The sequence below is a fragment of the Hemicordylus capensis genome, chromosome 2 (assembly GCF_027244095.1).
Source record: "Hemicordylus capensis ecotype Gifberg chromosome 2, rHemCap1.1.pri, whole genome shotgun sequence".
Lineage (NCBI taxonomy): Eukaryota > Metazoa > Chordata > Lepidosauria > Squamata > Cordylidae > Hemicordylus > Hemicordylus capensis.
Window position 1 is genome coordinate 170,922,765 of NC_069658.1, and position 14,532 is coordinate 170,937,296.

Here is a 14,532-nt window from a genome sequence, read left to right on the forward strand (position 1 = left end):
GCCCCACGTAGACTACTGCATTGCAGTAGTCAAGCCTGGAGGTTAACAGCATGTGCATCACTATCTTAAGGTCACTCACTTCCAGGAAAGGGCGTAATTGGCGAACCAGTCAAAGCTGATAAAAAGCACTCTTGGCCACTGCTTCCACCTGAGGTATCAGGATAGGGTTGGGTCCAGAAGTACTCCCAAACTGCAAACCTGTTCCTTCTGCTTTCAAGGAGTTGTGTAAGCCCTCATTTTTAAAGGGGTGTGCCCACAATTTGGATGCTGAATCGCATGTTGGCACATCCCTACCCAACATGTGGTCTCTGGACCCCTGGTGGTTCTCAAGGGTACTGCAGGTGGAAAAGTAACAATGTAATCCCATGTACTCTTAGGTATCATATTCAATGTTATACAGTATTATTCACAATGTACTGTAATTTGCTATGTTTGTGAGTGAGCATAATACATTAGAAATAGCTGTGTTTTTAATACCACTTGATATATGTTTGACTCTTGTCAGCCATAGGCTATGTTAAAAATGCTTATCATGGCTTACTTACATGGTGGTCTGCAAAAGCTTTCAATGGTGATGTAGTGGAAGGAAAGGTTTGGGAACCACTGGAATAGATTATAGAGAGCCTCTATTCAGGAGATTACTTAAAATATCTTCCATTACATCCCATTCAGCATACTTGTATGAATAGAAAGCACCTCTGACCAATTGTCTCTGCTTTGCATTTGGAGGCCTTTAAAGCAAACAGCCAAAGAGTTTATCAGCAACAGTCTCCCAGATTTATAGCTTTTTATTCATTCTTCTGGAAGACTAAATTGATTACTTTGCACTTGGATTCTTTAGCACATACTGAGAAACCATCACCCTGAGAGCCAGGCTGATGCAGTGGAGACTGTTGCACTGGAACTTGAGTGACCAGAGTTCAAACCCCCATTCAGCCATGAAACTCAAACAAACTACCCAGGCAAACCACCTATACAGGGTGGCTGTCAGAATAAAACCAGATCATCCCCATGTACAATCTCCCTGAGCTCACTGGAGAAAGGGTGAGGTACCAATGTGATAAAAAAGAAGGCTTAGGCTGCTTTCTAACCGAAATGGTCTTATGCTCTCCAGGATTCACCTGTGGCTCTCCAAGGTTTATCGCAGTTTGGGATCCTCACCTTCAGAAAAAACATTCAAAATACAGCACGTATCAGCGGTGAGGGATCTTTCAGTAAGGTTTTCCAGGTGAACCGTGAAAACAGCATTCTGCTGCAGCAAGCTGCATTGCCCAAAGTCCCAGGGAACTACAGTGTGGAGGTGACTGGCTCTGGATGTGTCTACATACAGGTGAATGACATCCCTGACCCACCCGAACCTTCAGCACACACTGTGGCTAATTATCAGAGCTGCATCATTGTGGTCAACTATACAGTAACTGCCTCTACTATCTAACCTTGCTTTTATCTTTCAGACAACCCTAAACTACAACGTCCTCCTGCCTACACAGGCTTCTGGGTTTGCTCTGGCTGTGGAGACAAGAAATGCTTCCTGTACAGGCAACTTCCTGCCCAGATTTGTCCTTGTCCTGACAATGAAGTAATATCCTGTTTCCGTGAGGCAGGGGGTGGGGAAAAGATAGTGCTGACTGCTATAGATGCCTTCTAGGCCTTGCTGCTGACTCTGCCATTCACTGCAGTAATAAAAGACATAAAGCGCTGCTATAGCAGATTGGTACACTGAGCGGGAGGTTGGGCTAGAAGACCTGCAAGGCCCTTTCCAGTTCTGTGATTCTGTGACTTCAACTATATTGTCTATATGAGAGAGATGGTATATGAGTAAATATGGTGATTGCTATCTTGCTATGGCTGATTGGGACTGGCAGGCAGGGGCATAACTAGAGAAAATGGCGCCTGGGGCAAGCACTGAAATTGCGCGCACACATACACACACACCCATCCAAACATCTGACACCCATCTTTCAGACCAGTGTTTCCCATAGTCTGGGAAACATACAAGCGGGGATTCAAACCGGCAACCTCTGGCTTGCTAGGCAAGTCATTTCCCCGCTGCGCCATTAGGTGGCTACTACAGGGCCTAAAAAAGGAACATCCATTATGTTCCATGGAGGCATCAATTATAAAAAATGAAGGTGCCCATTGTATTCTGCTGTAAGGGACACGTTTTGGAAAAGGCACATCTAACAACCCCGAGGACAAACTTCACTCTATATTTATTGCATAAGCAGCTTCTTCACTGGCTAAGCAAGATACTCTTATACAGAAGCAGCAAGCATGACCACAAGCACTAATCAATATTTTCATTGAGCTACAAACAGAGTTTGGGGAGTGGGGGGAAGAGCAGAAATGCAACATGCATACAACCCCTGCAGAAACTTGTCATATCCCCAAATTCTCATGCAATCTTTTGCCAAATTAAAAATTGCCAAATTAAAAACTCTCCTCACAGCTATGTCCCTACGTAAATAATGGAACAGAAACCCACCCAGCCACCTATCCCAGCGTGGTGCATCACTTGCCTTCGTCCATCTCCAGCCCCAATACTAGGAGAGTCTGTCCCCATCGGGACACGGAAGTCCAACACCTCTGCCATGGAAGAGTGGGAAGAGCAGCAAAAGGGGCTGGGTTTGCTGTGGGCGGTCCGGGCGGCGGCAAGCAGGAGCTCTCCCATTGGCTGCAATCCGGAGAGCGTGTGCACAGCGCACCACCCACCCAGGCTACTAGGAGCCCGCCCCCCAGCAAGCACTTGCCATTTATTTCAGGTACTGTTTGCTGCCTGAAAGCATCTATTCCCCTTTCTCTCCTCCAGAGAGGGAGAGAAATCAAGAATAGATGCTTCCAGGCAGCAAGCGCTGCCTGAAATGATGCTGAAGAACTTACTCAGGCTCTTCGGAGCTTGAGGCCACGCCCCCTTTGGCATTCCATGCACAGGTCACGTGGCCTCGAGCTCTGAAGCCCTGAAATAAATGGCAAGTGCTCACTGTGGGGGCTCCTAGTAGCCCGGGCAGGGGAACTCTCCGGACCACAGTTGGGGGCGGGGCATTGCAGGCACTTTGCGCACCCCCATGCAATGGTGCCCAGGGCACATGCCTTGCCTGCTGCATCCTCGTTACGCCCCTGCTGGCAGGACTTGAGGAGGGGAGCTGGTCTTGTGGTAGCAAGCATGACTTGTCCTCTTTGCTAAGCAGAGTCCACCCTGGTTGCATATGAATGGGAGACTGCATGTGTGAGCACTGGAAAATATTCTGCTTAGGGAATGGAGCACAGAAGGTTCCAAGTTCCATCCCTGGCATCTTGAAGACAGGACTGGGAGAGATTCCTGCCTGAAATCTCAGAGAAGCCGCTACCAGTCTGTGTAGACAATACTGAGCTAGATGGACCTATGGTCTGACTCGGTATATGGCAGCTTCCTGTGTTCCTGACTGGATGAATGCCAAAATTCCATGGAGGCACGGAAAGGCTATGGGATTCTACTCAGTTTAAAAATAAAGCAAGTTTCTCTAGTCCTTACAGTTTCAAAGATGTGCTTGGCAGTCTAAGTAGCAGAATAAATTATGCAAAGCCTTGTTTAAATTACATCAGTCCTAGAAGTCACCGGATTTATTTATTTTTTGTGTGGCAGAACTTGAGTTTCTTTAGTGCAGAATTCCAAATTATGTGTTTGGCTGCAGAATGGACAAATGTAGTAAATTATGTAAGACCATAAATACTATATTCTTTTAAAAGAGCTGTTCACAATTTATTTGCAGCTTGAACTTTGGCTCCAATCACAATATAGAAAATAATCCAGTTTTTCTTGTTCAAGGTACACTGGAATACGCAACACATCTAACATGGCCATTCTTGACATAAAGATGCTGTCTGGCTTTGTCGTGGTCCCTTCATCTCTACAAAAGGTAAAAAGACATGACCTAATGAGATACTCTAGAGGGAAATTGGGCACTAGGCATTTCACAACTGAGGCCATGCTTAAAAACTGCAATGGTAAGTGATGTAGGGAATTCAGTCTCTTCTGAGGGTAACTGGGATCTAACAGTTTTCTATACAAACAAGTGGTGTGGCCACTACCCCTTCCTGGCAGATTAAAAGGAATCTCTGTCCCCTACTATATTGTGTGTGCGTTCCAAGGTGGTATTATGGTAGTTTATTTGCAGTGATCTTAGTAAGGGGCTATGCAGGTTCCACTATGGTCGGTTAGACACTGCTGTTCTGCTGCTTCCTAGAAAGTAAAGGGATATGGACACCTGTGACTTTGCAGGGAAATGAGAAAAAGTAAAGACAGTATTAAAGCAATGACCAGGTTAGAAAGAATAAGGGGCCCTGAAAAATATATTTGTGAATGAACTTCGATAAGTATCCCTAAAATGAGAGATTGCTGTAACAGAGCATTCATTCTGTCTCCTATTTGCACTAGGGATGAGTGGAACCACTTGTTTCCACTCTGGAAACTTTTTTGACAATGTGAAATGGATATATTCCAATTGTCCAAAACTCTGTATTGAACCATTTATTCCAGGCAGGAACAAAGAAATCTCGCTTTAGCACACTGCAGCTCTCTGGGCATGCAAGTTCACTAGTACCCTAGTAGAGTGTGCCCTGAGAGGAAGGCAAGAAAGTAGGTGCCCAGGCCAGGGAGAGCATAACATCGGCCCCCATAGAGACCAGCTCTGGCCTGTGATGACTGTTGGGGCAGCCCCTCCCACACCTTCCCAGCAGTACGGAAGGACCTTCTGTGCCCTGAGAGGAGGCGCCCAGGCCAGGGAGCTCTTGTCCTCAGCTCCTGAGAAGACCAACAGCCCGGGACATTGTTTTATTAATCTTCTGTAATTTGCTTCTTTTAATATTGTAAACCGCTTTGGGTGCCTTTGTCAAGGCAGAAAGGTGGTATAAAAATGTAGCTAATAAATAATAATAATGTCCAAGTTGTCCAGGATCTTTCCAGTGGGCCAGGAAAGGTCCTGAATTGCAGCTGAATCAAGCAGCACTCCCAGTTGCAAACCTGTCCCTTGAGGAGTGCAACCCTTAATCAGAAGATGGGGTTCTAGTGGGGTTTTCAGTTGGATCAGAAGCTCACCTCCTCCCTAAATTGGACTCTGCTTTGGAGTTCCACCCATCTGAAGGTCAGGGACAATTAGCACTCCCACATTAGCACCACTATAAAGCTTTCCTGTTTCCATATGGGAATGTCTATGTGCTGCATGGAACATCTTCCCAAATGTATATGGTGGCTGCTCCTTAGCAGCGGCTCATACTAATAAACTGGAAGGGTAGAAAATGAGCCACAGCTGCTCCAGCACCTGCAGCCACTATCTCACTCTCTTCTGGCCCCCAGCTGTAATTTGAGCCATGTGGGTTGGTCATTCAACTGGTAGAGGATTTACAGCCAGGGAGGGGGCAGAGAGGAGCAAGAGAATGTCTGCCAGTACTGGTACAGCTGCAGTTTGTTTACTACTCCTTCAGCTTGTTAGTACAGGCTGCTTTACTACTGGGTAGGGGTGTGCAGAACCAGTTCTATTTGGACCTGGTTCTAACAGAACTGGCCTGGTTTGGACTCGAACCAAGCCAGACCCCCCAAAAGGGGTGCCATTCTAAGTTTGAGCCAAAATGGCCCCGATTCTAATGAACCAGCTTGGGACCATGCTTATAAAGGGGAATCTGGTGAGGATTCCCCTTTACAAGCAAAGGGGGGAGCCCTGCCTACCTTCTAAAAAGACCTTAATGGGGTGGTGGCAAGAGGGCACCTGTACTCAGAGCTGAAGCTGGCGGTGGCGCAGCTCCTCCAAAATATCCAGACAGGGCCCTGTGCCCCAGCACAGCCTCTGCGCATGCCCCTATTAGGATCTTTTAAAAAGATAGGCAGGGTCCCTCCCTTTGGTTGTAAAGAGGAATCCTCACCGGAGTCTCCTTTTAAAAACATGCCCTCTCAAATCGCCAAACTGGTTTGGTCTGCTTCAACACTCGGACCAAACCAGCAGCTGGTTCTAGTTCTGAGCAAACTTGAACAGAACTGCTGGAATCAGTTCGTGCACACCCCTAGTACTGGGCAAAGTACAACACCTGTGACAAAGTAAAACTATGTGTTGGGGCAGAGGTACCCTATAAGAAGCTTTTGAGATGTGTACGTCATGTACCCCAAAGCTTTTCAATGGTTGTAATGTGTAAAGCAGCCTGCACCTCTGCACGAAATCAACCTCTGAATGCTACAGTTTTGCGTTACATTATGTTTTTCTCATGTTTTGGTATTGTTTGGCACATGTCTCCTGTAAGTAAAAGTAACTTTCTCCCTTTCTTACCCTTCTCACATAGCTTCAGAAGAAAGTGATGCGCACAGAAACTAGGAATGACCATGTGATGTTATATCTGGAGTCTGTAAGTTTGGAAGTAAGCTTCCATAAGGCTTTATTTTAAAAGGTGCAACTTCAGTCAGTCTCAAAAAATCCCTCTGTCTTCCCTTCCTGTGCTTAGGTATCAGCAAAGCCAATTACTCTGTCAATCACTGTAGAAGAAAGCCATCCTGTGGCCAACATGAAGCCAGCTGAAGTTCGTATCTATGATTATTATGAAACAGGTAGGAGATGTGGTAGCATTTATTAGTCTAAAAAGCAAATGCTCTTTGCACAAAAGGTGGCTGGTGTGTGTGGTGTGAATGAGATGAAGAAATGCTTTCTCTGCTTAGTTCAAAGCCTCATAAACTCCTACTTCTTCTACTAACTGGAACTACTTGGAAGTATTTAAAACATCTTGATTTCAACTGGGGATGTAGCAGTTATAAAAACATTTTTTAAATGGGTTAATAAAAACAATTAATTGGAGTTCAGGAACTTTGTTGCTATTTCTTCACTTCTGCACACTTGAATCCTGTCAGAGGTCAAACAAACCTATAAAGAGCAAGCTACATGTAGGCCTTTTTGTCTCTTTGCAATGGCCCTCTTGCAGGGCCAGGCTGATTTCATGGAATATTTCAAATTTAGCCAGCCCCCTTCAAATGCTACATACCAGGTACATTTCCAACAGCTTAAAGTGGGGTTGTCACTCTCTCTGCTCGTTATTTCAGGCAGGCCTTCTCTCTGACAGATTTGCTATTTACACAGTTTTTAATATGATGGATTATTTAAATTTTGTTATTGGATGAAAGTAATTAATCTTGTTCAATTAGAACAATTAACTACCCCAAAAGGTCATTTAACTCGGGAGTTGAACTGAACCCAAACCCAGCAGAAACTGATTCCGAGGGGCGGGGCGTTGTGTTTTTCTGCAGTGAACTGGCCCCAAACCTAAAATCTCTTTTCCCCCTTTAACCTGAACTGGAACTAAGCCCCTAAATATAAAAAGTGCTAATGAGCTCCCTAACTGAATGCTCAGATGCTTTTGAATAGTGTTCAGGGTTGCTCTCTGCTCCAGATATAATAAGGAGAAACGATATTTCCCAGCAAGCCTTCTGGAAGGAAGGAGCAGTAGCAGCAAGAGAAAGACGGGTAGGCAGGGCCTCAGACTGGTAGTCCTCCTAAGAGCTCACGTAGAGGCTAGTCCACCCACAGGCTGTTGTCTAGCACCAGGCCTCAGTGCCACTCCTTCTTGAACTAGAAAGCTCTTGGGTTTTCTTGACATTGCTACTCCTTCTTGCTGCTACTCTACATTCATCCTGAATGAGATATTTTCCTGCTTTCATCTTTATCTTTATTTTGCTTTGAAGACCTTTTTTAAAATCAAACACATTTAGTTTCTCAAGTGAAATAATTACATACAACCTTTTTACTTGTAATGCAGCTCTATAAAATGAATACAATGCTTGTGTCCTTGCAAGGAGAGACTGCTCTTAACCAGAGTCTTCCTGAGCAGCAGAGCATGTAGGCAAGGGGAGGGTGGGGGGATGGTTTTCGTTGCCCTCCCCAGCCTCTGTCAGTGCTCCTTGCTTTCCAGAAATGTGTCTGTGAGGGTCATGATGCAGCCCTCAAAGAAATGTTCCTGGAAAGCAAAGCTCACTTACGGAGGCAGGGGAGAGAAGTGCTTAGGCAGACTCTGCCTGTGAGGCTGCAGCCTCTTGCAGTGTGCTCCCAGTGCTGCTCTGGTGGTGGCCAATGTTTCTAATGCCTAATGATGTGTTTTTAGAGTGGCTCCTGATGCTCTAAAATGCAGTAAAGAACAGCAACAGTCATTGCACCCCTAGGCCCCAATAAAGACAGGACACGCTTAAATGGAGTAAAGTGGGCCACTTTATTGATGTACAGCAGAAATAAGACTTTCAACGAGGTGCCTAACTAACCAGAGTGCAGGTACTCCTCCCATGCGAGACAGGCTCCTAGGGAGGGCCGTCTCACACAAGGACGAAGGGCCGGGTGCTGATTCTGTCAGGTGCCAGATCCTGACATCCTCTCACTGCAAGGCTTTCCCCTGCTGTGGGGAGGGCAACACAGTCCACCCCACCCCATGCTGCAGAACTCTGAATGGTGAGTCGAGCCACCCCCCGAGGAGGGGCCATTCCCAACCCTGAAGGGCTGTCCCATGGCCCCCCTCACCTCAGATTGCCCTCCGGCCGGACACCATTAATCAGTTGCCCCAAGCAGTAGTGTACTGGAGAAGTGGGATATAAATACTTTAAATAAATACATCTACCTTTAGATTTAGAGAGAGCCAGCGTGGTGTAGTGGTTAGAGTGCTGGTCTAGGACCGGGGAGAATCGAGTTCAAATCCCCATTCAGTCATGATACTTGCTGGGTGACTCTGGGCCAGTCACTTCTCTCTCAGCCTAACCTACTTCACAGGGTTGTTGTGAAAGAGAAACTAGAGTATGTAGTACATCGCTCTGGGCTTCTTGGAGGAAGAGCGGGATATAAATGTAAAAATAATGATAATAATAATCCCTACCCCATACCCACCTAATTCCAGTGCCAGTGGGGGGGGGAAGCAGGGGGAGGGGTAAATGCACCCACCCCCGCCTGGTTCCATGCACATCCCTACTGCATGCATGAATGTATTGTATCACTCAGATTAATCTAATCCACTCAAACTAAAGGATATGGTTTAGTAAACCATAAGGCCAATTGAAAATATAAATGGACTCTTATCAATCGCAGAAAGATTGGATCACTATATGTATCTCATATGTGGCACTCCGGTACAAGCGCAAAGCTTCCTATGCTCCCAGTCCACTAGGCTTACGCCATGCATCTGATCATGTAGAATCTAGGGAATGTACTGAAAGGGATGACCCTGCACATGGCAACCCCCAAAGCTGGTAAATAGATGAAAGCTACAAAGAAGCACATTGACCCCTTGGAAGTAAAGACTACATTCCTACATGGAGAAATGGAGGAAGACATCTATATGCAGCCACCACCAAGCTTTGAAGAACCTGGAAAAGAGAGGCTTGTGTACAAACTTCAAAAGAGCATCTATTGGAGTGGAGACGGCCTTAGTCTGCCTGATGGACAATCTCCAATTGGGAACTGACAGAGGGAGTGTGGCTCTATTGGTCCTTTTGGATCTCTCGGTGGCTTTTGATACTATTGACCATAGTATCCTTCTAGAACATCTGAGGGGGTTGTGGGTGGGAGGCACTGCTTTGCAGTAGTTCCACTCCTACCTCACGGGCAGATTCCGGATGTTGCCTCTTGGAGACTGTTCTTTAAAATCTGAACTTTTATATGGTGTCCCTCAAGGCTCCACATTGTGTCTGGTGCTGTTTAAAATCTACATGAAACCGCTGGGAGAGATCATCAGGAGATTTGGTGCAGGGTGTTAGCAATACGCTGATGACACCCAATCTATTTCTCCATGTCAGCGTCATCTGGAGAAGGCATAACTGTCCTGAATTGCCTGCCTGGAGGCAGTGATGGGCTGGATGAGGGATAACAAACTGAGGCTGAATCCAGATAAGACAGAGGTACTTATTGTGCGGGATCAGAACTCAGGAGACAGTTTTCATCTGCCAGTTCTGGATGGGGTCATGCTCCCCCAGAAGGAACAGGTACGCAGTCTGAGGGTGCTGGATCCAAATCTCTCCCTGGTGTCGCAGGTTGAGGCGGTAGTCAGAGTTGCTTTTTATCAGCTTCGGCTGATACGCCAGCTGCATCCGTTTCTTGAGATGAACAACCTCCAAAAAAAAAAAAAAACTTCAAATATGCTGCTAACCTCTAGGCTGGATTACTGCAATGCCCACTATGTGGGGCTGCCCTTGTATATAGTCCGGAAACTGCAGTTGGTCCAGAATGCGTCAGCCAGGTGGTCTCTGGGTCATCTAGGAGAGACCATATTACTCCTGTGTTGAAAGAACTACACTGGCTGCCGATACGTTTCCAGGCAAAATACAAGGTTATTACAGTACCTATTAAGCCCTAAACAGCTTAAAAAGTCAAAGTGTGCCATCAAGTTGATTTCTGCTCCTGGCGCCCACAGAGCCCTGTGGTTTTCTTTGGTAGAATACAGGAGGGGTTTACCATTGCCACCTCCTACGCAGTATGAGATGATGCTTCAACATCTTTCTATATCGCTGCTGCCCAATATAGTAGCAGCGGGGATTCAAAGTGGCAACCTTCTGCTTATTAGTTAAGCATTTGCCCACTGTGCCACCAAGGTCACATCTAAACAGCTTAGGCCCTGGGTATTTAAGAGAATGTCCACCGCCTGTTAAGATCATCTGGAGAGGTTAGTCCACGTCTAGCGGCTACTCGGGAACTGGCCTTCTCCGTTGCTGCTCCTGGACTTTGGAATGCGCTCCCTGTTGAAATAAGAGCCTCTCCATCTCTGGCAACTTTTTAAAAGGCACTGAAGACACATTTACACACCCAGGCTTTTAATTAGATGTATAGTTTTTAAAAAAATTAATACTGGGTTTTAAATGTTTTAATTGTTTCACTACTGCACCTGAGCACATCTTTGTTCCTGGGAACACTTTCTTTTGGCTCTCACCTCCTGCAATTTTTTTTTTTTTAAACCAAAGCCAGTTTGTATTATGATCTTTTGCTCCCACCCCCCAATATTATTATTGCCATCAATATTTGTCAGTTTGCTTTTGGCTTGAGGCTTTTGAAACATGGATGTATAGAAGAAAGTTGAAAATATCCTGGGTAGATAGTCACCAATTTAGAAGAGAACTTCAAAAGAGTGTTCCCAGGAACAAAGATGTGCTCAGATGTGCAGTAGTGAGGGGGATATATGAGTTGCCCCCTACACAGATAATCTTTCTTTCTTTTTAATAAGCTGTACTACAGTCCACTTGCACCTTTCCTCCCAAGGTTATTCCTTTTTTGAAATCAGATTAGAATAAATGTAATACGCGAAGACATAAGTGTTTCATGGATTGTTGTGCAGATCTTATGGTGGTTATAGAAATGTGGAGAATGTCCACAAAATCACTCCTGAGAATTGGGGGCCATGCAGGAATAAACAACTGTCTGGAAAAGCTCTTACTTAGCTCTGCTAATATTTAGAGTGATCCCCTTCTTATTGAACACCTGAACAGGGAAATTCACCAGCACAGCTGTATTGTAGTATAGGTGGATCCAAGCAACTTGTGATTTATGACTGTCCTCCCTCCCTCTCTCTCCTGCCAGATGAGTATGCGCAGGCTGAATATTACAACCCTTGCCAGCTCAGACTGGAACCTTCGGCTTCAGACTGAAATTGCTCAAGAGACAGGTAAGCAAGGGATGCTAACTAAAATAGCAACAGCTGCAAGAAGTAGAAGAATGGGTGATGGAAAGGACAAAGAGGAGCAACACGTCTATAACTAAAGAGCTCAAGCACACTATGGATCGCGATTTACTGTATCTATTTGCTTTGAGCTTCGAAAGAAGTGGGAGAGCAAGTATAAGGTTGAGCTTCTGCACCAGCTAATGTGACTGCATGCAGGCCGACCACTGATATTAGTTAACTTGTCTGGATGAGTAGATTGCCTAATTGAAGAGGCTTTGAGCAATAAACAATGGAAATAAAGATTAAAACTTAGTCAAGAAAATAGCAAAGTGCTATCCCCTCATTCCGTTCCTTTTCCAGATCTTTTCTATTGATGCCTCTTGGCATGAAAGTGCCTTCCTCTGGGCCCAAAGTGGAACACCATGTAGCACCTCAGTTCCACAACTGGCCTCTTCTCCGCATTCCAGTGCCAAACACTAGAGCTGTTTATGGAGCCTACCATTCTGGCTCTCCTTGCCTCACATCCCTTTCCCATGTTTGTATTTTCCCATCAACCCCTTTCCCAACACAATTACAGGCATAAATGGCCAGACTACTGCTGCTGTGGGTGGCTGTTCTATACAGGAGCCAAAGGGGAGGCAATCCAGATCACGACCTGGCATGCAGGGAGAATAGCTTTGACCCTTTGCCCCTGTTGTGGTCCCAGTCTGGATCTTCTTGGTGGCACCTACTTTTAAAAAACACTTATCTACTGAATTAGGGTTGCCAACATTCCACTGCCCAAATAATGGCAATGAGGTGGGGAATATGTGGGAACCTGAGTGCTGTATGTGTGTTTGCCACTTTCAACTTAAACTATGATTTTAGTTACAATTTAAATTGCTTCTCCTCTGCTTATTGATATAAGCATAGCTAGCCAAACTGTGAGGCTATTCATACCTGCATACAAAACCAGGCTAAGGAAGCCCAGCCCGGTTTCACACTCACGCGTGTGCTGCCAGGATCAGGCCTGATCCCGGCGGCACCACGGTGGCAAACCCACCTATGGAGCCTCCCTCTAAAATGAGCTTAAGGGAGCAAGTGCCTTAACCTCGTATTTTCAATCGTCTCATCTGCTTTTTTCAGCTTGCAATCATCAGTTTTTAAAATTGTCTGTCAGCTTGTTATTGTCTAATAAAGACAATAACAGGTCTTTAGCCCTTCTCTCCTTGCACTATTCTCAACACCTTTCTAAATCTAGATGTCCCTTTGGAAGACTGGACATCAAAAGGTATAGCCACATCATCTTCTTGTTTGGGAAGAGGAAGGCTGGGATGGCTAGAACACTCCTCTTCACAAACTCAGGAAGATGTTTTTAATGTGAGGAAGCAGCCAAACATATGGTTCCTTTCTAAGTAGAAGAGCACAACAACAGAGATTGGATGTGAGACTACTGGTGGGGTTTATTTAAGACCAGCAACACTTATTTTTCCAGATTGTGAGGGTGAGAGGCGTTGTTGTGCATGCTGACTACACTCACGCCATTGCACTTGCCTCTACAGTGTTTTGTAGCGTTTTAGTACCTGCTTGATCAAAGGCAGCAGTGAGACAAAAGAAAAAGGTGGATGACAATGGGTCTTCTAGCATTCCACTTCCAGATCTCTCAACCTGTCTTGAAGCCCTTTTCTCTAGCAACCCACATACCCAGTACAGTCCCCATGAGCACATGTAAAGACTCCAAAGCAGGGGTGTAGCCATAATTGAACAAGGTGAGGTGGGGTCCGGGGGGAACAAAGGTCCCGGGGGAGGGGGGGGTCTGCCAGCTGAGTGTCAGGTTGTTCTTTACTCTTGCTGCTTTGAAGGAGGAGGCAGGGAGGTGGAAGGGGCAGGGGCCCATCTTCACTTTTTGTCCTAGAGCCTATTCCAACCTTGCTATGCTCCTCTTCCAAAGAGTCCTGAAACAGGCTTTTTTTTTTTTTTTTAAGGGTGTGAATAGAAAAACACAGTCATGCTTGGAGACCATAGCTCCTCTATCGTTGCAATGCTTTTGTGTCTTTCTAACTGCTGAACAAGTTTTCCTGATGAAAACAATCAAACAACCTTTGAAAACTGTTTGTTAAATTATGGTTGCACCACATGGCTTTGCCTGTTACATTTTTCCTGCTCCTGGTGTGGCCCTGCTTTATTTTGCTAGAACTAAAGTCCTATATCATACAACTGCTGCTATGCAGCATTTCAGGGGATGGGGAGAAATGCTCCAGAGCTTTATAGACATGTATTTGTATACCTTTCTCTCTCTCTCTCTTCTCCAACAGCACTATCCTTGAGCCTAATCTGGATCAGGAAGTCATTCCAGAAAATGTCCAAAGAAAATACTCTGGATGGTAGCGTAACGTAGGCAGAGACCTAGTTGTAAACTTTCTCAAGATCCAGATCAATATTTTGATTGTTTTACCCGCTGAATAAAATATCTGATTGTGACAGCCATTCAGATAGGCCTCTGCTCTGTTGCTGTCTTTAAAAAAAAAAAGCCTTTATTAAAAACAATCCAGAATTAAAAATTGTGGCGGAGTTGGATTTTTTGGTCAACCCAATGGGATATGAGCAGAAAGAGTTCTGGTGCTGAAAAGCACAAACCTGTTTTTCTTCTGTGGTAGCAAATAACCCTAGCACTTCCTATCAGTATTGTAGCCTCAACATTTGTGCATTCCTATTTGCACATGTATGAAGCAGGTCATGGCTATTATATATAATCTATAAAGTGTGTGTGTGTTGCCTCTGTAAGGCATTTCCTTTCCTTGCAAGATAGCCATATTGGCCTTAGTGGCAGCAAGTGAGTTAGAACATAAGAAGAACAGCCCTGCTGGTTCAGGCCCAAGGCCCATCTAGTCCAGCATCCTGTTTCACACAGTGGCCCAC

At 45.3% G+C, this 14,532-nt stretch overlaps 1 protein-coding gene across 2 annotated transcripts in view; it reads left to right on the forward strand.

The window, feature by feature from the left end:
- Positions 1-14,174, forward strand: part of LOC128347971 (ovostatin-like) — a 92,188-nt gene extending 78,014 nt beyond the window's left edge. For both annotated transcript variants that reach the window (XM_053303368.1, XM_053303369.1), the window contains 7 exons: positions 1,115-1,330; positions 1,455-1,579; positions 3,806-3,896; positions 6,307-6,369; positions 6,466-6,568; positions 11,553-11,637; positions 13,929-14,174. In XM_053303368.1, coding sequence (XP_053159343.1) covers positions 1,115-1,330; positions 1,455-1,579; positions 3,806-3,896; positions 6,307-6,369; positions 6,466-6,568; positions 11,553-11,620 — 666 coding nt within the window. In that variant the 3' untranslated portion in view covers positions 11,621-11,637; positions 13,929-14,174. The remainder of the gene's footprint in view (positions 1-1,114; positions 1,331-1,454; positions 1,580-3,805; positions 3,897-6,306; positions 6,370-6,465; positions 6,569-11,552; positions 11,638-13,928) is intronic.
- The last annotated feature ends 358 nt before the right edge of the window (positions 14,175-14,532 follow it).